The sequence below is a fragment of the Chelonia mydas genome, chromosome 1, assembly GCF_015237465.2.
Source record: "Chelonia mydas isolate rCheMyd1 chromosome 1, rCheMyd1.pri.v2, whole genome shotgun sequence".
Lineage (NCBI taxonomy): Eukaryota > Metazoa > Chordata > Testudines > Cheloniidae > Chelonia > Chelonia mydas.
Genome location: NC_057849.1, coordinates 135,201,622 through 135,222,970, shown reverse-complemented (window position 1 = coordinate 135,222,970; position 21,349 = coordinate 135,201,622). Strand labels below are relative to the sequence as shown.

The 21,349-nt window shown below is 44.8% G+C and overlaps 1 protein-coding gene across 9 annotated transcripts in view; it reads left to right on the top strand.

The window, feature by feature from the left end:
- CTPS2 (CTP synthase 2) overlaps window positions 1–21,349 on the top strand; it is a 138,176-nt gene that overhangs the window by 93,273 nt on the left and 23,554 nt on the right. For 8 of the 9 annotated variants that reach the window (XM_043537876.1, XM_037900964.2, XM_037900959.2 and 5 more), the window contains one exon: window positions 16,278–16,374. In XM_043537876.1, the coding sequence (XP_043393811.1) occupies window positions 16,278–16,374 (97 nt within the window). Of the gene's footprint in view, window positions 1–16,277; window positions 16,375–16,765; window positions 17,082–21,349 lie in introns of those variants that run through there. The other variant, XM_043537877.1, reaches the window with a different exon arrangement.

The following is a 21,349-nucleotide window of genomic DNA, read 5'->3' as shown; positions in this document are numbered from 1 at the left end:
GAGTCCTGTGGCACCTTATAGACTAAGGTACGTATTGGAGCATAAGCTTTTGTGGGTGAATACCCACTTCGTCGGATGCATGTAGTGGAAAATTCCAGAGGCAGGTATAAATATGCAAGCAAGAATCAGGCTAGGGATAACGAGGTTAGTTCAATCAGGGAGAATGAGGCCCTCTTCTAGCAGTTGAGGTGTGAACACCAAGGGAGGAGAAACTGTTTTGTAGTTGGCTAGCCATTCCCAGTGTTTGTTTAATCCTGAGCTGATGGTGTCAGATTTGCAAATGAACTGAAGCTCAGCAGTTTCTCTTTGAAGTCTGGTCCTGAAGTTTTTTTGCTGCAGGATGGCTACCTTTAAATCCGCTATTGTGTGTTCAGGGAGGTTGAAGTGTTCTCCTACAGGTTTTTGTATATTGCCATTCCTAATATCTGATTTGTGTCCATTTACCCTTTAACGTAGGGATTGTCCAGTTTGGCCGATGTACATAGCAGAGGGGCATTGCTGGCGTATATTACATTGGTGGACGTGCAGGCGAATGAACTGGTGGTGGTGTGGCTGATCTGGTTAAGTCCTGTGATTGTGTCACTGGTGTAGATATATGGGCAGAGTTGGCACTGAGGTTTGTTGCATGAATTGGTTCCTGACTTAGAGTTACTATGGTGTGGTGTGTAGTTGCTGGTGAGAATATGCTTCAGGTTGGTGGGTTGTCTGTGAGCGAGGACTTGCCTGCCTCCCAAGGCCTGTGAAAGTGAGGGATCATTGTCCAGGATGGGTTGTAGATCGCTGATGATGCGTTGGAGGTTATGAAACTAGATACTGTTGATTCTGAGCACTCAAACCTACACTTTTCTTCTGTTGATTTATTGTTGTGTGTATGACAAATATGTTTATTATATTATGCTGTCCTGCTTTGTATCCATCTGTTTCAATGGCAAGTAAGGTGCATGTTTTGTAAACATGGTAAGTGATAGAAAATATTGTGAAATATGTAAAGCACTGATTATATAAGAACAATGCATTAAAACATTGGTAGGATTTGGGGGGCAGTGGAAAGACATATTTGTGTTTCTCTTCCTTGACGCTAAATCAGTTGTGACTAAGTACCTGGCATTTTATTAAGAAAGCACCAGGTGGACTGTCCAATATCAAATTTTCCATTGATTTTTCCATTAAGTTAGTTAAGGTATAATTAAAATCTTTAATCATTGCTTGTAAAATGAATACCCTTCTTACCTATTTTTCAAGATTTACACCTACTAGATCTTTATAAAGATCCACCCCCACCCCATTCTAATATTTGGGAAGAAAAATAACTAAATACTGAATAAAGGAATAGACAGAGCTCAGATTGGAGACAGGAGCACCTGGGGGTTTGAAGATCAAATCTTTTACCCCTTTGCAATGTGCAGTTATATATCAGGGAGCACAGGAGTAATGGCTGCATCTCTGAGACTGGCCATGCAGTAGCACAGATAGTAATCTGTGGCTGGAGAAGAAGACTTCTGTCCTCCACCAGTCCCACACAGAGAACTCCAGCCTGGGCAAAGCTCCCCTCTAGTGGGGAGTTTGGCCAGGGGAGCCACATAATCATGGTTACCCTTCCCAAGCTTGGCTAGTCCCATGAAACCCCTTCTTTTTGGTCCTCTGAATAGCCTCCCAATCCTAATATAGTTCAGCTGCATTTAACTCGCTTCAGAGGGAGCAGGAGTTTATCCTAACAAAGATATAAAAGGCTAGGAACACCCTAACAGCTTGAGTTGGAGAAGTCTCCCGGGGGGACTGTGATGAGGTTAACAGCATGAGTAGATGTGAGTGGAGGGATGTGAAGTGATTATGGTTGGATTCTTGTTAAGTCATAAATAGTCCAATCCTGTGCTACTGAAGTTTGGCCATTTATTCTAATGGGAATTGGATCAGGCCCAAAGTGCAGGAAGTTTGTTCCACTCACTTCTAGTTAAATTCAAGCCCTTAGCAAAGATTACCCACATCGACACAAGACCCCAGCTCACCTGTACTTTTCCATATCCGTTCCATGAGTTCAGCCACTTTGCCTGCACTTAGCTTCAATAAGTCTCAAGTTTCAGTTCACTCTGGGACAGCTGGCCAGGATTGCCCCCTTTCTGCAGCATAATGGTTCAAAATCCATCTAAGTTCTTTGTGGGGTTTGACATCTTTCTGGGCTTCTGGTAAAGCCTGAAAGGAAATGTTCCTATGATATCTACCTGAAAAATTAAAGTAATCAGTTTGATACGTTCGGTTTTAAAATATTTATTTATGGATTGCATTTTATATGCAATGATTATGTATTTGGAAAAAAATGGTGTAGTTGGCTTTAGTAGAGATTGTGCATACAGACACAGTTATAAAGGATTTTATCAATAAAGCAGTAATACTCTCACAGGGCAAAATTGATGGAAGCAGTTGGTCAAGAAAACAGGTTTAGAATTTTTCATGAGTTTGTTTACATGGGATTTTGGACTCCGAAAATGTTGAATTTTTAGGAGACTGACGAACATCTGCAGCGAGGCAGATGAAAACCTGCAAAGCGTTTTTCACTTGACATTTTGCCAAGGCGTGATGCAAAAATTCATGGGAGAAGTCTTCCCCAACAGCCATGGGATCAACTGGATTAAAGACCAAGTTTGGTGCCTGAAGGGACTGAGTTCTATTCTGACCACCGGCCTTGATAATATATTGCATTTTATTTCATAACTAAAAAAATGCCTGTAGATATACTTTCAACAAATGGAAGCGCTGTGAAGTTAAGTGACTTGCCCAAGGTCTCAGCAAGTTTTTGTCAGAACCAAGGTTAGAAAGGCCTCCTGACTTTTAGGCAGTGCCCCTCAACCAAATCACCTCTTTTACACTAAGTTTCCCCACCACTAAAATGGGGACAATATGTTCAGTTTGCAAAGCTCTGAGTGGAAAGTATTGTTAAGGACAGTGAGGGAACTCAACACGTCCTGGTTCCTAGGCCAGCACTTCTTTCACTAGATACAAGTTGAGAGGGGCAGGTCAGAACTCACGAGAGAAGGGGTGAATAAAATAGTATGACTCCACCTATCCCAGCACTGCAAGCATGCTTCTGTGGCTGTGGAGAAAGTAGCAAGTGGGTCCCTGGAAGTCGACTGCCTTACTGTGCTGTTCCAGAAGTGGCTTCTAATGTAGCCAGCTATGGGGAAACTTCTGGCACAGTCTTCTCTTCTCTTTTTGTTCCTGTAGCATAGAGCTGAGCTGCAAGAACACATAAAGGCTACTGGAACTACCAGTTTGCTCCCAGACCCCTACCTTGAGCAGCATGGAGCCTTCTGGTGAGTAAAGAAATGGGAGATGCAGGCCACAAAATAAAAAAAAGAGCAAAGAAAACAGAGAAGAAAAAACAAGAGACAGCAAAGAGTATTTTATATGACTGAGTTCTCAGCCTGTCTTTATCAGTTCATGGAACTTCCATGCTCTGCAAGCCCAGTAATTCCAGACAGGGAGGGTGAGCAGCAAATCTACTTGGGCATCTGTGAGAGGATACAAAGAAGGGGATGGTGTGTATCCAGCCTCTAGTCCAGGGGTGGGCAAACTTTTTGGCCCGAGGGCCACATCAGGGTGCGAAACTGCATGGAGGGCCGGGTAGGGAAGGCTGTGCCTCCCCAAACAGCCTGGCCTCCGCCCCTTCCCGCCCCCTGACTGCCCCCCACAGAACCCCCGATCCATCCAACCCCCCCTGCTCCTTGTCCCCTGACTGCCCCCTCCTGGGACCCCCTGCCCCTAACTGCACCCAAGACCCCACCCCCTATCTAACCCCCCTGTTCCCCCCCGCCCCCCTCAAAACCTCTGCCCTATCCAACTGCCCCCTGTTCCCCGTCCCCTGCCCCCCCCCTCCCCTTGAGCCTCCGCCCCATCCAACCGCCCTCTGCTCCCTGTCCCCTGACTGTCCCCCGGGACCCTCTGCCCCTTATCCAACCCCTCAGCACTGGCACCGGCCCCCTTACCATGCTGCTCAGAGCAGCATGTCTGGCAGCCGCGCCGCCCGGCCAGAGCCAGACATGCTGCTGCACTGCCCTACAGGAGCGCGCAGCCCCGCTGCCCAGAGCTCCGCCCACGCGATGGCGTGGCTGCAGGGGAGGGACCGGGGGCTAGCCTCCCCAGCGGGGAGCTCAGGGGCTGGGCAGGACAGTCCCACGGGCCAGATGTGGCCTGCGGGCTGTAGTTTGCCCATCTCTGCTCTAGTCTGTCATGCAGTAGGGCAAGATGACTCCTTCTCTTTCTCCTCCAGCAGCTTTTTCAGAGTTCACAAGTGTGGGTCTGAATCAGTTCCAAAAGGAAATGCTAAGTATGAGAGATTGAAATTTTAGATAGTGTATAACAAAACCGGAATTGCTAAAAGATTCATACGAGCTTGAGGACCGTGGATTGGGACAACTCTTTGAAGTTTTTCCGGGCTCCCACACCAACTTGATTATGAAAGATTTTCCGTTGTCAGTCCATATAAATAACAGTTTTAATTTGTTGATGATCTTGCTCCAGATTCTTTTGGGGCACACTTCCAAACGATTTATGACAGACATTTCTACCAAAATGGACTGATCTTTTTAATTTATCAAGGTTCAGTTCCTTGCTGTACTTTCTATGATCTCTTGCTATGTGCAATCAGTTATACTACAGAAAGCATCTACAGAGAAGATTTTTTCTAAAGGTATACCTGCAAGGATTTGTTTTCCAAATCTAGGAAGGCACCACCCTCACCCAAATGGAATCATCTAAGAAAAACTCCTCTAAGGGACTCGCCTTTAACCCTACAAGAGTTTTCTTTAGAGTAGGATGATCTGGCCCCATGTGAATCAGAAGTGGTATCATGTTAACTTCATTGTTAATTCTGTCTACTCTCAGCTTTTTGTGAAATTCTCCCTCTGTTGCTCTATATAGCACCAGTGCAGCTCCTCCAGGGCCAGCAATAAGTGGAAGTGCTAGAGCAGACTGGTTGCTGGCTGCCATTTTAGCCACCAGGTCATCTAGCTCTATTCAGAGGAAATCAAAATGATGGTGAAAGTCTGATATTGCTCTCACCAATGCTACACTCTAAGGAAAAAAAATTCAGCATAAACAAGACCTAAGGGTAATTGAGTCAGAGTCTCAAGGGTCATGCTAACCTCCTCCTCTAGCTAACTGGGTTCACATATGTATTCGTATTGGCCCCGATTCAGGAAAGCACTCCTGTTCAGAACAGCATGTATCGATGGATAAACTTAAGCACACGATTAAGTGTTTCCCAGAATCAGGGCCATAGGTCATGTTAAACTAGAAATCAGCCCAAGCTATAAAATTTAGACTGTAAATTTGAGATTCTCCCTCCAAAGTTTTGGTATGTTAGGATCCAGGGTTTTGGTTTAACCCACTAGTGAGTCAGAGGCTAGCTGCAAAAGTTCAGATTTTGAACCCCTCTGAAGTCCAGGGGTATTTGGATGCAGAGTTTTGATTAAGATCCTTTGTGTAACTCTACAAATAAACTGTATCCAGTTTTTATTACAATTATAAAATTAAAGACAAATTGCAAGTGCCTGTCAGCTCATGCCATATCTTGTCAATAGGAGTTTGTTAACTCTAGTTTTAGGGAGGATTTGAGCTTTCAAGTGTCTAATCTCATTTGTACTAGTGATTTTTTTCTGTTTTATGTGAGAATTTTATTTGCTGTATTTGTTTGATTTTATTAATCTATTGAAATGGTCAGCAGCTATGCTAAGTATCATGATCTTCATATCAATGCCAAAAATATCATGCATGAAATACTAGAAATATTCTGAAATCAAGTGGTATTAATGCTAAATATCCAAACAGAAAACAAAGAAGATTTTGGTGCAATATGAATTGTGACAAGATGGCCGATGTTCATATGGTGGGTCCTGTGCTTTTCTTGGGGGGCAAGGGGACTAAGACACCAGCCCTTGCCCCTGCTCTTAGGCACCAAGGGCCCCACTAGTGGCCCAGGAAGGTGATAGAGGAGGGAAGCGAGGGAGGGGTCTGGGTTTGCTCCTCACTCTGAGTCCCAGCCCCTCTCAGCCCCTGCGGGTTTCTTACCCTCATCCCCCTTAGGTGGAGTTGTCCTTAGACGCTGGAGGGATGGAGTCTCCCTTACTTCAGTTCTCTGGTCTTCCAAATCTCACACACCTCCAAGCTCTGGTGTAACAGCCACCACCACCAACTGCCTGAAGGAGGGGGTTTTATTAGGTTCCTGAAAGGGTCTTAATTGACAACAGGTGCTCCAATTAACCTGTAGCAACCCTCCCTAGCCTACAGGGAACCACACCTTAATTAGCTTAGGGTTATATAGTTCCCCTCTAAACACTCTACCACTGCTTCCTGGCCCTCCTGTATCACAGAATATTGAGGAAAATTTGGATAGATTTAAACTAGCTCTAAAATGTAGTAAATAATGCCTTTGTGGGCTTCCCACATCAGCATCCCCATTATCTTTACAATTTCAGTGAGTTATGAATGAGAAATCATTGTTTTAAAAAGGAACATCCTTTTTATGCGCTTTGTAAGATTATTTTCAGGTAAAATTATATGTACTAAAATTTCTGCTTTTTCAAGTGGAATCCTTCTCAGAGGGCTTAGACCTTGATTAAATAAATGCACCAGGGCAATGACTTAATTCAAAATAAGGAAATGATAAAACTCAGATAGGAGGAGTGTTGCAAATGGGAAATGGCTGAAGTTATCTTACCACAGGAGTGTAGATAAGAATTTGCAAGGATTTAAAAAATGTCAAAAATCTCAGAAAGAACCCAACAATTTTCGGCCTGAAGTCATGTGGTTCAGTTAGCTAGATTAGGCCATGGAGGGATTTTTGGGTACTATAGTACAATCCAGTGAAGACAAATAATGAGCCCCATCTTTCAAAGTGATTACTGATGTGAGTAAGGGATGTATGATTGGGCCATTGATAATTTAAAATTTCCAAGTTTACAGATGGCAGTCATCGTTTTGCAGGAAATGGATATAATTTGAGACAAACTAGATGAACCCAGTGGTTGACTGGCAGATCCTGTGGTGATGAGTGTTTTAGATGTGTGTAATAATAATTTTGCTTGCTTGGAATTCAGTGTTCTTTGGGGCAAAAATATATTTTCTTGTGTTTAATGTTTTCATTTGCTTAGTACTGGCCATAGAAGTTTTGTAGTCTGTGCATCTTCTGCCAATAACTAAGATTTGAAAAGTATGGGAAGAAATTTTCTGTATTCATGTTCGCACTTGCTTCAGTGCCAATTTTTCAACTATAGCTGATTGATTCTCACTTCAAATGGACTTCCTTCGTTTGTAATTTTTAAAAAATTTCCAATGTATTAGTTTAACATTACTGCTTTCTGATTGGTTGGGCCTGCTGAACAATATACTTATCTTCATTGAAACAGATCAATCTAAATCTAGCAAATATTGATTACCCCTGGACAGCAATAAATGAAAGGATGCCTGGGGCATTTTAAGGGGAGTTTTTGTTGGTTTTCATTGCTGGGATTTTCCTAACCATGCCAATAGGTATTAGTATTCAGCAGCACCTGCCGCTTCATTTCATGAAAACATCTGCTTTCCCCTCTGCACACCTATGTTACTGTTAGCATTATCCTTTGAGCTCTCAGTGTTTAGCTAATCTCTATAGTCATTCCTTCTCCTGGCAATTTGATCAGCACTTATATTAATATTGAGTGCTTTCTGCAGTGACAAATCATTTGTTCCCTAAACAGGAGAGGATTAAAATGGCAGACAAAACTGAAGTTCTTACTGATTTTCCAAAAAGAGTCTTTAAAATCAAATTATATCAATTCAAGGATATGACATAGCATATTGTGGATGTGGAGCTAACTGTACAAATCCTAAAGTAGCATAGCGAGTTTATTTGGTTTGCTTTGTGAGTACTTCCACTTTCTATGGGTATGTCTACACTACGAAATTAGGTCGATATTATAGAAGTCTATTTTTAGAAATTGATTTTATACAGTCGATTGCGTACGTTCACACTAAGCGCATTAAGTTGGTGGAATGCATCCTCACTACTATGGCTAGCATCGACTTACGGAGTGGTGCACTGTGGGTAGCTATCCCACAGTTCCCACAGTCTCCGCCACCCATCGGAATTCTAGGTTAAGCTCCCAGGGCCTGATGGGGAAAAACATTGTTGTGCGTGGTTTTGGGTTCATGTTGTCAGTCGCCCCTCCCTCCGTGAAAGCAATGGCAGACAATTGTTTTGTGCCTTTTTTCCACGCAGACGCCATACCACAGCAAGCATGCAGCCCACTCAGCTCAGCTCACCGACACCGCCGCTGTTGTGTCCTGGGTGCTGCTGGCAGAAGATCGTGCAGTAGGACTGCTAACCGTCGTCATATACCGTTTCCGCTGCAACTCTGCTTTGCTGCTATTGTCTCAATAGCGAATTTCTCCATGTTGTCTATCATGGGCTCCCGTGTACGTGTGTTCTTCCTTGGGAAATGTGCGCAGTGCTAACCATCGTCCTTCACCGCTTCCGCTGCAACTGTGCTTTCCTGCTCTCATGAATCCACCTCTCAGGTCCTCTCGTCATTCTCTATAAATATCTATTCTCGTGGCATCCGTCGTCAGCCACCGCTTCTGCTGCAACTCTGCTTTCCTGCAGATGCCATACCACGGCAAGCTTGGAGCCCGCTCAGATCACCGTGGCAGTTATGAGCATTGTAAACACCTCGCACATTATCCTGCAGTATGTGCAGAACCAGAAACTGCAGAAGCAGGCGACGAGGCAACTTCAGCATGGTGATGAGAGTGATGAGGACATGGACACAGACTTCTCTCAAAGCATGGGCCCTGGCAATTTGGACATCCTGGTGGCAATGGGGCAGGCTCATGCTGTGGAACGCTGATTCTGGGCCCGGGAAACAAGCACAGACTGGAGGGACCGCATAGCGTTCCAGGTCTGGGATGATTCCCAGTGGCTGAGAAACTTTCGCTATCGTTAGGGCACTTTCATGGAACTTTGTGACTTGCTTTCCCCTGCCCTGAAGTGCAAGAATACCAAGATGAGAGCAGCCCTCACAGTTAACAAGTGAGTGGAGATAGCCCTCTGTAAGCTTGGCTTGTAAGTCTGGTGCAACGCCAGACAGCTACCGGTCATTTGGGAATCAATTTGGAGTGGGCAAATCTACTGTGGGGGCTGCTGTGATCCAGGTAGCCAACGCAATCACTGAGCTGCTGCTATCAAGATTAGTGACTCTGGGAAATGTGCAGGTCATAATGGATGGCTTTGCTGCAATGGGATTCCCTAACTGTGGTGGGGCGACAGACGGAACGCATATCCCTATCTTGGGACCAGATCACCAAGGCAGACAGTACATAAACCGCAAGGGATACTTTTCCATGGTGCTGCAAGCACTGGTGGATCACAAGGGACGTTTCACCGACATCAACGTGGAATGGCTGGGAAAGGTACATGACGCTCGCATCTTCAGGAACTCTGGTCTGTTTGAACAGCTGCAGGAAGGGACTTACTTCCCAGACCAGAAAATAACTTGGGGATGTTGAAATTCCTGTAGTTATCCTTGGGGACCCAGCCTACCCCTTAATGCCATGGCTCATGAAGCCATACACAGGCACCCTGGACAGTCGTCAGGATTTGTTCAACTATAGGCTGAGCAAATGCAGAATAGTGATAGTGTGCGCGTTTGGATGTTTAAAAGCGTGCTGGCGCAGTTTACTGACTTGGTTAGACCTCAGCGAAACCAATATTCCCATTGTTATTGCTGCTTGCTATGTGCTCCACAATATCTGTGAGAGTAAGGGGGAGACGTTTATTGCAGGGTGGGAGGTTGAGGCAAATGGCCTGGTCACTGATTATACGCAGCCAGACACCAGAACGATTAGAAGAGCACAGCAGGGCGTGCTGCGCATCAGAGAAGCTTTGAAAACCAGTTTCATGGCTGGCCAGGCTACGGTGTAAAAGTTCTCTTTGTTTCTCCTTGATGAAAACCCGCCCCCTTGGTTCACTCTACTTCCCTGTAAGCCAACCGACCTCCCCCCTTCGATCACCGCTTGCAGAGGCAATAAAGTCATTGTTGTTTCAAAATCATGCATTCTTTATTAATTCATCACACAAATAGGGGGATAACTGCCAAGATAGCCCGAGAGGGGTGGGGGAGGAGGGAAGCACCAGGTGGAGTGGGGGAGGAGGGAAGGGCAAGGCCACACTGCACTTCAAAACTTATTGAATGCCAGCCTTCTGTTGCTTGGGCAATCCTCTGGGGTGGAGTGGTTGGGTGCCTGGAGCCCCACCTCCCCAACGTTCTTGGGCATCTGGGTGAGGAGGCTATGGAACTTGGGGAGGAGGGCAGGCGGTTACACAGGGGCTGCAGGGGCGGTCTGTGCTCCTGCTGCCTTACCTGCAGCTCCACCAGACGCCGGAGCATATCAGTTTGATCCCCCAGTAGCCTCAGCATTGCATCCTGCCTCCTCTCATCGTGCTGCCACCACCTCTCATCTTGCTCCCGCCACCTCTTATCTCGCTCGTCCCTCCTGTCCTCGTGTTCATTTTCTGCTTTCCTGGACTCTGATATTGTTTGCCTCCACGCATTCTGCTGAGCTCTTTCAGTGCGGGAGGACTGCATGAGCTCAGAGAACGAGTGCTCATCATGAGTGCTTTTTTTCCACCTTCTTATCTGCGCTAGCCTCTGGGACGGAGATGATAGGGGGAGCGTTGAAACATTTGCAGCTGTGGGAGGAAAAATGGGGAGAGTAGTATTTAAAAAGACACATTTTAGAGAACAATGGGTAGACTCTTTCATGGTGAACCAAGCTGTTAACATTACATAGCACATGTGCTTTCGGTACAAGGTCGTGTTTTACCTCTTATATTGAGGGCCTGCCGGTTTGGTGTGAGAGATCACACACGCAGGGCTGGGCAACAGAATTCGGCTTGCAGGGAGCCATGGTAAGCCACAGTCTTTTGGCTTCTTCAACCTTCATAACATGTGGAAATGGTTTCAAACAGCAGCGCCCTCTTTTCCCATACCAAGCCCCCATTGGGTTAGCTATTTAAAAGGAGGGGCTGTCGTTTTCGGATTAACGTGCAGCACAAACTCAACTAAACCTCCTCCCCCCCAGTTCTCTGGGATGATCACTCTCCTGAGGATAACACAGAGAGATAAACAACAGATGTTGCTTGAATGCCAGCAAACACTGGGACCGTACGCTGCCATGTTTTGTTATGCAATGATTCCAGACTACGTGCTACTGGCCTGGCATGGTAAAGTGTCCTACCATGAAGGACGCAATAAGGCTGCCCTCTCCAGAAACCTTTTGCAAAGGCTTTGGGAGTACCTCCAGGAGAGCTTCATGGAGATGTCCCTGGAGGATTTCCGCTCCATCCCCAGACACGTTAACAGACTTTTCCAGTAGCTGTACTGACCGCGAATGCATCCCAAGTCTTCAGGGCAAATTAATCATTAAACATGCTTGCTTTTAAATCATGTATTATATTTACAAAGGTACACTCACCAGAGGTGCCTTCTCCGGCTTCATGGTCCGGAAGCCCGCCTTGGGAGGGTACTGTCTGCAGGGTGATAAACAGTTCCTGGCTGTCAGGGAGAACGGTTTCTCCGCTTGCCTGCTGTGCGCTATCATCCTCCTGCTCATCCCCAAAATCCTCTTCCCTGTTGCATGAGATTCCCCCCTTGCAGGTGTCCACGGACTGGCGTGGGGTAATGGTAGGGGCCCCCCCTAGAATTGCATGCAGCTCATCATAGAAGCGGCATGTCTGGGGCTCTGACCCGGAGCGGCCGTTTGCCTGTTTGGGTTTTTGGTAGGCTTGCCTGATCTCCTTAATTTTCATACGGCACTGCTGCGGGTCCCTGTTGTAGCCTCTGTCCATCATGCCCTTGGAGATTTTTGCAAATATTTTGGCATTTTGTCTTTTGGAACGGAGTTCTGATAGCACGGATTCATCTCCCCATACAGCGATCAGATCCAGTACCTCCTGTTCAGTCCATGCTGGATCTCTTTTGCGATTCTGGGACTGCACGGTCACCTGTGCTGATGAGGTTGCCACACTGGCCAAACAGGAAATGAAATTCAAAAGTTCCTGGGGCTTTTCCTGTGTACCTGGCTAGTACATCTGAGTTGAAAGTGCTGTCCAGAGTGGTCACAATGGAGCACTGTGAGATGGCTCCTGGAGGCCAATACCGTCGAATTGCGTCCATACTACCCCAAGTTCGACCCGGTGATGTCGATTTCAGCGCTAATCCCCTCGTCGAGGAGGAGTATAGAAATCGATTTTAAGAGCCCTTTAAGTCAACAAAAATGGCTTCATCGTGTGAACGGGTGCAGTGTTAAGTCGATCTAATGCTGCTAAATTCGACCTAAACTTGTAGTGTAGACCAGGGCTATGTATTTTAGAGAATAACACAGAATTCTGGATGTAAATGGAATGTTGTGATTTGTTGTTAAATGAGATTCTCCCCACATCCGCTGTTTGCAGTTACAGAGTTCTAAAGTGGCCACATTTACAGATGGCAGCCTGAAACAAAAAAGAAAGGTTTGGGGGTTTAAAAAAATTGTTTAATCTCTTTCCAAATACTAAGATTTATTGCATTCTCCCAGTTGGTATTGCAGGATGTGAGACAATCTCTTCCAAATCCTGATGGTCCTGGGAAAATTAGGCTAGTTGATAAATTGTTCCACCAGTAAAGACTTGTGCCAGAAGGCAAATATTTAACATGATAAGTGGTGCAGCTTCCACAGGTGAGGCTTTTGCACTAAATATCTGAGCCTGACAGTTTTCTCATTTGCATTTATACATTTCCTAATAGCAATGAAATACTCCGAACAGAAAATTACTAGCAAATATTGAGCTCTAAAGGTGTTTAAAGTCATTCATCATTGTGATTTAATACCAGTGAGACCATACTGTTATTACCTAAACATATACTTTGTTATGTCATGTTCATCCATTATCAGTGTTTCATTTGGGCTGCCTAGCCCAAAATATATGTGATCTCTGCAACATCCTCATCTGACTGTTCCCCCTTTTAAAGATCTATACTATGTTTGCCCTTCTCTAGCCCTCTGGGACCCCACCCATCCTCCATGAGTTCTCAAAGACAAATGCTAAAGGTTCTGAGATTGTTTCAGCTAGTTCCTTAAGTACCCCAGGATGAATTCCATCAGGCCATGATGACGTATCTAAATATACTTTAATCTGTTCTTTCACTATTTTGGCTTGTGTTCCTTCCCCCCTTTCGTTAATATTAATGGTGTTGTATATCTGATCACCATTAACCTTTTTAGTGAAGAATGTAGCAAAGTAAGCATTAAACACTTCAACCTTCTTGATTATAAGCTCCTTCCCTGCTACACTTTCCTTCGTCTTTCTCTTGCTCCTAATGTATTTATAGAACAGCTTTGTATTGCCTTTTGTGCCCTTTGCTAGATATAACTCATTTTGTGCCTTAGCCATTCTGATTTCATCTCTGCATAACCATAACTGCTGTAGTGGGGCTTGGGAGAAGATGTGGTTTCATAGACTGGCTATTTTCAGTGCTTTAGAGATACTCATCAGCACTTTGTTTTCTACCTGGAGGCAAAAATAGAAGTTCACATCCCAGAGCAAAATTGTAACATGTTCCAACTGAAGTTCCCCATTTAGTAAATAGGAAGGCACATTATGTGCTAGCTGATGCTTTTGATTCTTCATCAAGATCAGCCCCAAGTTCTGTAATCTCATGTGGACGTGACTAAGGGGTGGATAAGTATATGGACAGGCCCAGATTAGAATGGCAAAGTCACAGAATCCAAGAATCTGGCATAGTCTCAAAGGAGGAAGTTGCCATCTCTCTCATTTTCTCCAGAGGCTTCCATCTGCCTGCCAGCATTACTTTCAGGACATTTTGAATGAAAGTTCATGGAAAATCCTATGTTGGTCGGGTATTGGGAAGGCAAAGAGATTATAAAGTCTAGGTTTGAAGTGGGGAATAAAAAGTACAGATGAGTATAATCATCAGCATTCAGGTAACAATAGATGAAAACCTCTCAGACCTAATTTTTAAAACCAGGAGCCTAAAGTTGACTTTGTAGAATGCTATTTCGGTGCTCAGCGCTTTTGAAATTCAAGCAAGTGACTAAATATGGATTTAGGAGCTTCCAATTTTAACAACCTTGACCCTCATGATCTTCTTCAGTAACCTGAAATACACATTAAACAGCAAATGCATGGAGCCCGCACAATCCTATTGGGGGTAATCATTAGTGAGGATGAATGACTTTCATCACCACCACCCCATGTCATCTGCAAGAACCAGTAAACCCACTGAAAGGCCCTTCCCTTCCTATGTTCTAGAGGCAAGCAAGCAACTCCCCATTGGAGTTTTGCCTTTGACTTCAGTCAGTATTTCACCCTGTGTGTTTTGTACATTCTGTTTCTGATGTTATATGTTTTGATTATGTAACTGTGCCCAGTGTACTGCAAATAAAATGGTAAGTAGAATTCAGAAAAGTATAATTGATTTAAAAAATATCTGGAGTAGTGATACTTTGGCTGAAGAAGCTGCGTAATCCCCACATTCTTGTTGTTTGGGAAGTAATTACAGGGTTTGTAATCTTCAACCAATTTGATCACAGTTTTTATTCATGGTACTTTACAACAAGTATATAGATCATAAATAACATTTGAAAGATATGAGGTTATGCAGAGATAATTGCACATCTGAATTACATTGGCACAGTGCCCCAAGCACCTTCCACCATCCCTTCTGAATTGTATAGCTTCACTTTATGAAATGCATTATTGCTCTCATAGGATGTTTTTATTGCGCCAGAAGGGCAAACTAAAGTTAATAAAATGCAGCTCCTGATTATCACTCTGGGTGACTATTTTTTATTTTCTGAACCGTTCTTGGCCTGTCTCATTCCTTGGTGTGTTTTTACATATATGGATACATAAATTTGGTGTCTCTACCATTTTGAAAGTTTTTACCACTGTGAGACGGATTTCCCATAGATATAATGGCTAGTACCAGCAGAAGCAGGCAAACAGGGCAAAATTTTAAACTGTAATCCCTGTATCATTCCTTGCAACTAATCTCACTCATCGCAAAAAAGATATTCAATTGAATAGCGTGTTCAGGTTACAAAGACTATCAGAAATAATGGTATGTTTTGTGCAGCAGCATCAGAATACTGTTCCTGCTGTAGGCAAAATGCAGTTTCAGCTGCTTCTGGTTCTTCAGGTGACAGTCAGCATTAGAGAGCAGAATTCATTATGTTAATGGGAAGCTAAGAGTTATCTTAAAGTACTTCTTTCAGGGGTCTTGCTGCAACAGGGAAAGAGATGATATCGTCCCAAGGTCTGCCCACAAACCAAGCTCCACCCATTCATGATAGCTATATGAGATGCCACGCACTGTAGTTTGTGCAGAACTTCCTACTCCTCCTTCGTAATGTTTTTCTGTTATCTGTAGTAAAGCTGTTAACAAAGTTGATATTATTTATGATTCAGAATCACCACCCCATTAATATGACTAGGGCAGTTCACACCTCTTGCAGCTGATGTGTCAGGATGCCTACAGACTCAGGAAGTCAGGGCTACCTCAGGATATGTCTAGTTCACATTCCAAAGGTAATTTTTGAAATCAAGGGTGTCTACATTTCGAAATCTTATTGTAGTCAAACGTCTTTGTGAAGAGTTGAGTTAACTTAAATGACAGTGCATACGACTGACCGGTCAGCGTAAACCAGGGCAAATCATGTTCAGCAGCATGTGAGCTAGCTGTGATCAAATTGTGGTTCCAAAGCATTACACATTTAAAGTGTGGTACATAAGATCGAAGAGTTGAAGTGATATTGTGACACCTTTCTTGCCCCAAAAATGTCTTGCTGTCATTGATGGTATCCTAATGTGGGTTGCATATATTATCATCACCATCATCATCATGGGAAATCCCAAAAGGCTGTAGACTCCTTGCAGATTGAGTGCCACCCAGATCAGTCTTTATTTAGGTCCTTAAGGTGGTCTGGCTGGATATTAGGTTTATATCCATCATTGCAATCTGATTACACTACCAAAGCTTTTGGCAACAATGTGATTGCCAACTGTGTAGCAGCATTCTTTGGTAAACATGCTTTGGAATTCATTGGTCTTCCAGCCTAATAATATGTATGAAATATTTAAAATATTAACTTTATTATATTTACATGTTACATAGACTTCTATATAATATTTTTCTCAACTAAAGAAAGAAATCATGAAACTCTACTTCAATATTTTCTCTCGCAAGGTCATTGACATGCCTGAACACAATCCTGGAGATATGGGAGGAACAATGAGACTGGGAAAAAGGAGGACTGTTTTCAAAACAGAAGACTCTGTCCTAAGTAAGTTAGTTCTTGGCTGTTTCATTTTCTCTCATGATAAAAATACCATCTGTCTCATATTTAAAGGCCTAAATGAATTGTGCCGAACATGTTCTTGTGGTCGCATTCATTGCCTCTCCTTACACACCATGCAGTCCACATTTAAAATGTTTCCTACCCTGAAAAGCAACTACACAAATAGCATTTTTTATTCATCTGATTAGTTCCTGGGGTGAATCTTTTTAGTATCTATAAACACCATCTACTAAAGACAGATAAACAGCCCTCTCTCTTCCCTCTCTCCCTGTTTGAAGTGCATGCAGATGAATCACCCACTATCAGAGAGGCACTGGAGGGGGAAAATACACAGCTTCACTCTCTCTCTGTCCCACTTTCACTTCTCTCCTCCAAGCACCAGATAAAATGGTCACTGTGAAGGGAGCTGGCACAGACTGGTGGCTCTGCAGGCAGCAGTGGGAGGACAGGAAGCTCAGCACTCCAGGCTGGCTTCAACATGTTAGCTCCCCAGCAGTGCTCCTCTCTCCAGAAGGATGGGCTACCCTGGATGGCCCCATGTTGCCAGATTCTTTACAAGGGCACAAGCATTCCTCACTGTACAGTAGAGGCTGCTGCTGCTGCCGCCTCTCTCTTTTTTGATGACACACCAGTATACGCAGCAGGATCCAGGACTTCCAGCAAGAAAAGTGAGTGCGTCGTCAAGAAGGACATGAAGCCTCCCTGTATAAAATATTGCAGTTTTATTTTTTAAATTAAGTTTGGTTATTTATTCAGTGTGAGCCTCAGTTTTTCAGAATGCGACATCGGTGGTTCCAGCCACTTTTTAAACTGTACACTGTGATGATCGTCCTTGCCTCTTTGGTAATAACCCTCTCTATTTTTGTATTCAGCTTACAAGGAGCACAAAGAGAGGAAAACAAATATTGAGCCCAAGTCTACCCTTGGATGCTCACATGCAGCTCCCGCTGAAGCCAGTGGGAGTGATGAATGAAATTCTAAGGGTAGAGCTTGAGCCATATTGAACAGAGATATTTGTCAGATATACTCCTGCCCAGAGGGTGTGCCAGAAAAAAGGTCACATGGGAAAGTTTGTGTCATTATTCCCATAAAATAAACATTAGTAATTCATAAATTCAATGTAATCCATTGTTGCCCATCATGGAATAATAGTTCATTTTTATTCTAACCAATTTTCTAATTTTTTCACCATCGAGATCCCTGGCATTAGAGTTCTTTGAGGTCCAGTAATGCTTAGCAAATGTTATTGGTCCAGCCTGGCATGTCACAGCAAATGCCAAACCTACTATTTTTACTGCCTTGGAAGCTGAAGCACACTTGGACGATATGATAGCCAGTGTGCTCCACATCCGTTCCCAATGCTCTGAGTGTGGATTTAATCCAGTCACGTTCATTCTAGCCAGAATTCTAGGGCAAACAGACACTGCTTACCTTCTCTCATCTGATATGTTTCTTCTGATTAACTTAAAGGATGCCTGTCTGCATGAACTTCCACAGTCCACTGCTAGAGGACTCAGCCAAAGCCTCCTCCTTTCTTACTTTTACATATCAGGTGAAAAAATAGAGGAAGTGAATAAATGCCCAAACTACATCGGTAATTCGGATTCTTGTCTAAGTGCGTCATTCCATTTAGTAGACAGGAACTTCAGCTATCTCTTAATGTGTCTGTCACACAAAGAAATTACCCATTAATTAGCTAATGGACCATTTTTTTCAGAATGATAAATATTCTATGCTATGAGTGACATTCCATTCAGACAATACAGAAAAATACTTCATTCTTTTCCCCCCAACTAATTTTGTACCCAAATATGTTACAAAGTCCTCAATAATATACATGAGATTACTTGTTGATAAAGTGGGATTAGTCAGGAACAAGAGAATGCTACAAAATAGAAATCTTTATTTATGAGTAGTTCAGATACCCATTATTTCTGGAGATGCATTTTTGGCCCAGGCAGATGTTACAAAGTCATTTTATACTACCCCTTGAAGCCATCCCTTTAATGAAGCCTTCCTGAGCTGAATGTGCCAACTGAAGTGTAACATTTTCTCCTCTATTTTAGAAAATATTTAAAAATATACATCAGTGCAAGACACTGGCTTGTAATTAAGATATAACTGAGCGTCTGGGGGTTTTTTCCTGGGAACCTGTGATGGGGTGGACTAGACCCAGAAGTCCCCTGTTGGAGGCCTTGGGGTCCTACCACACTCCGTCCCAGAGAGGACCAGATGAGAAGTCCTCCAAGCATCCATGAGTGGCTGCAGGGGATGCAGCCAATCCAAAGGGCTGCAGGAGGGGCCAGGAGGGCCACATAAAAAGGAGCTGCAGAGCCAGAGGCAATCAGTTGCTGCCTGGATCTAGAAGAGAGAAGGCTGTGTTCCTGGATGGCTGAAAGAACATCAGGATTATAGACAGCTCAGTGTGGGCAGGGACCAAGGGAGCTAAGAAGTAGCTGGCTGGCTGCTGGGACAGAGTAAGGACTGAGCCTGGGGAGGGCTGCAGCCCGGCAGTGTCTCTAGGTGGGAAGCCCTGGGGTATGGCCCCATACCAGGGCCAGGAGAAGGTAAAGGCTGTATACCCCAGAAGGGTTTTGTTCTGTTGCGCCTACAGTCAGTGTGTATGACTTGACTGGAGGGCTAAGTAAGTCACTGAAGACCCATCAAAGAAACCATCAACCAAGGGTGGGGGGTGCTCCTGAAAAGCGGGTGCCGACCCCATTACAAAACCAGATATAGTTGAATTAAGATTTTTAGAGAATTCACCTTCCTGCCCTGTCCTATAAATTTCCAGTACAGCTGAAGAGGTCAGAATATCATTTGTAAACTCCTGGAAATTCATCTTCTCCAGGTGATCACTCACTATTCAGTGGATTAGTGAGTTTCTCCTAAGGGAAGCATGTGCTACCAGCTATATAAGAGTGATGGAGATACCTTCATCTTAAATTAAAAGACAGTACTTTACTTCACAAAGACTATTTGACTGATTTTTAGTATGAATTTAAGTAATCTGGCATTGCTTTCCTTCACTTACCCTTTTTTAAATACTACTGATGACATTTCTAGAAGGCAACTTAACATAAGAACTCGTATGACAATCAAATGAAAACAGTGTTTTCTATAAAGTCTTTAACCATAAAGACAAAATCTCAAAAAAGAAATTGAGCCTCTTGGCTAGATTCTAACCTTAGCTTGGGGGCTATGGTTAGGGCTGGGGCCAGCGGGAGGTTTCTGGGCTAAGGCCAGGGCTGGCAGAAAGCTAGGGTTAGGGTTTGGGCTGGCTGGACTGGGGTCCCTGGGCTGGGGCCAGAGCCAGCAGAAGCCTTCAGTTTAGGATGAGGGTTAGAGCAAGCAGGAGACCCTGGGGAAGGATGAGGGTTGGGATTGGCAGAGCTTCCAGGACTAGGGTTAGGGTAGGGGCCAGCAGAAGCCAACAGGCTAATAAAGTTGGGATTTGCAGAGGCTGTGGCCAACAGAGGCAAGGGCTATGGTTGGGGCCACCATGCAGCCCCCAGGTTAGATTTGGGTCTGGTAGATAGCCCTAAGCTAGTGTCAGGATTTGGGGCGGCAGGCAGCCTCAATGCTAGGGTTCAGGTTGAGACTAAGAGAGACCTTCAGGTAAGAGTTAGGGTTCAGATCAGTGGAGGCCTTCGGGCCAGGGTTAGGGCTGTTGGTGGAAGGCAGCCCCATGGTAGGCGAGCAGACAGCCCTGGGCTAGGATTGGGGCTGGCAGATGCCCTGAGTCCAGGGTTAGGATTTTGTTCAGCAGAGGCATCTGGGCTAGGGATAGAGTTGGGGTTGGCAGGCAGCCCTGGGATACTGATATGGTTGGGAAGGGCGGTGGGTTCTGGGCTAGGATTGGTGTTGGGGCCAGAAAGAGTGTCTATACTGCAGCTAGGAGTGAGACTACCAGCTCGGGTAGACAGACACACACTACTGGGACTCGAGCTAGCGTGCTAAAGTAGCAGTGTGGATGTTAAATCTCTGGTGGAGACTTGGACTAGCCACCTGAGTGAGACCCAGGGGGTAGGTGATCTTAAGATCCAAAGCTGCAATGTCTGCACTGCTATTTTTAGTACACTAACTTGAGCCCCACTAGTGTGAATCTGTCTACCTGGGCTGGGAGGCTCTCTCCCCACTGCAGTGTGGACATATGCCAATGGGCCCTGGGTTTGGGTTAGGGGTGAGGTGCTAACTATGACCCTAGCTCTGATCAATCTCCTGACTCCAAACTTCACCCCAGCCCAGAACCTCTGCCAGTCCTACTTGCAGCACTATCATCAGAGCTTCTGCTGGCCTGAATGCTAACCCTAGCCTGGGGCACATGCTGGCCCTAGCCTTAACACCAGCACTGGGCAACCTGCCACACAGAAACCAAATTTTAGCCCAGAAACCCTTGCTAGTCCCAACCCTAACCCTAGCCCCAACCTGAGGCCCCCTCCTGGTCTGAACCATAATCCAAATTGCAGAACACCTGTCGGCCCCAATCATAGCCACAGTCCTGGACGACCTGCCAAATCCAAACATAAATTTAGCCTAGAACTTCTGGCTGACCCGAACCCTATCTGTAGCACAGGGCTGTCTCCTGGTCCAAAGTTTAATACTAGCCTGGGATAGCCTGTTGGCCACAGCCCTAATCTTAGTACTGAAGCCTCTGCTAACCCTAACTTTAGCCAGAAGGCCTTTGCCCAGCTGTAAATCTAATCAAAGTCCAGGGGCCTCTGCTGACTCAAAAGCTAACCCCAACCTGGAGCCCTCTGCGAGCCCTCTTAGCCCTAGTCCAGAACCCTCAGCCAGCTCGAACCATAACCCAAGCCTAGCATGCCCTGCCAGCCCAACCTGTACCACAAGAGCACCTGCTAGCCCCATCCTTACCCCCTACCCATGGGCCATCTGCCAGCCTCAAGCATAACCCTTAGCCCAGAGCTACCTGCCAGCCCCAGTGCCAGCCTAGCCTGGG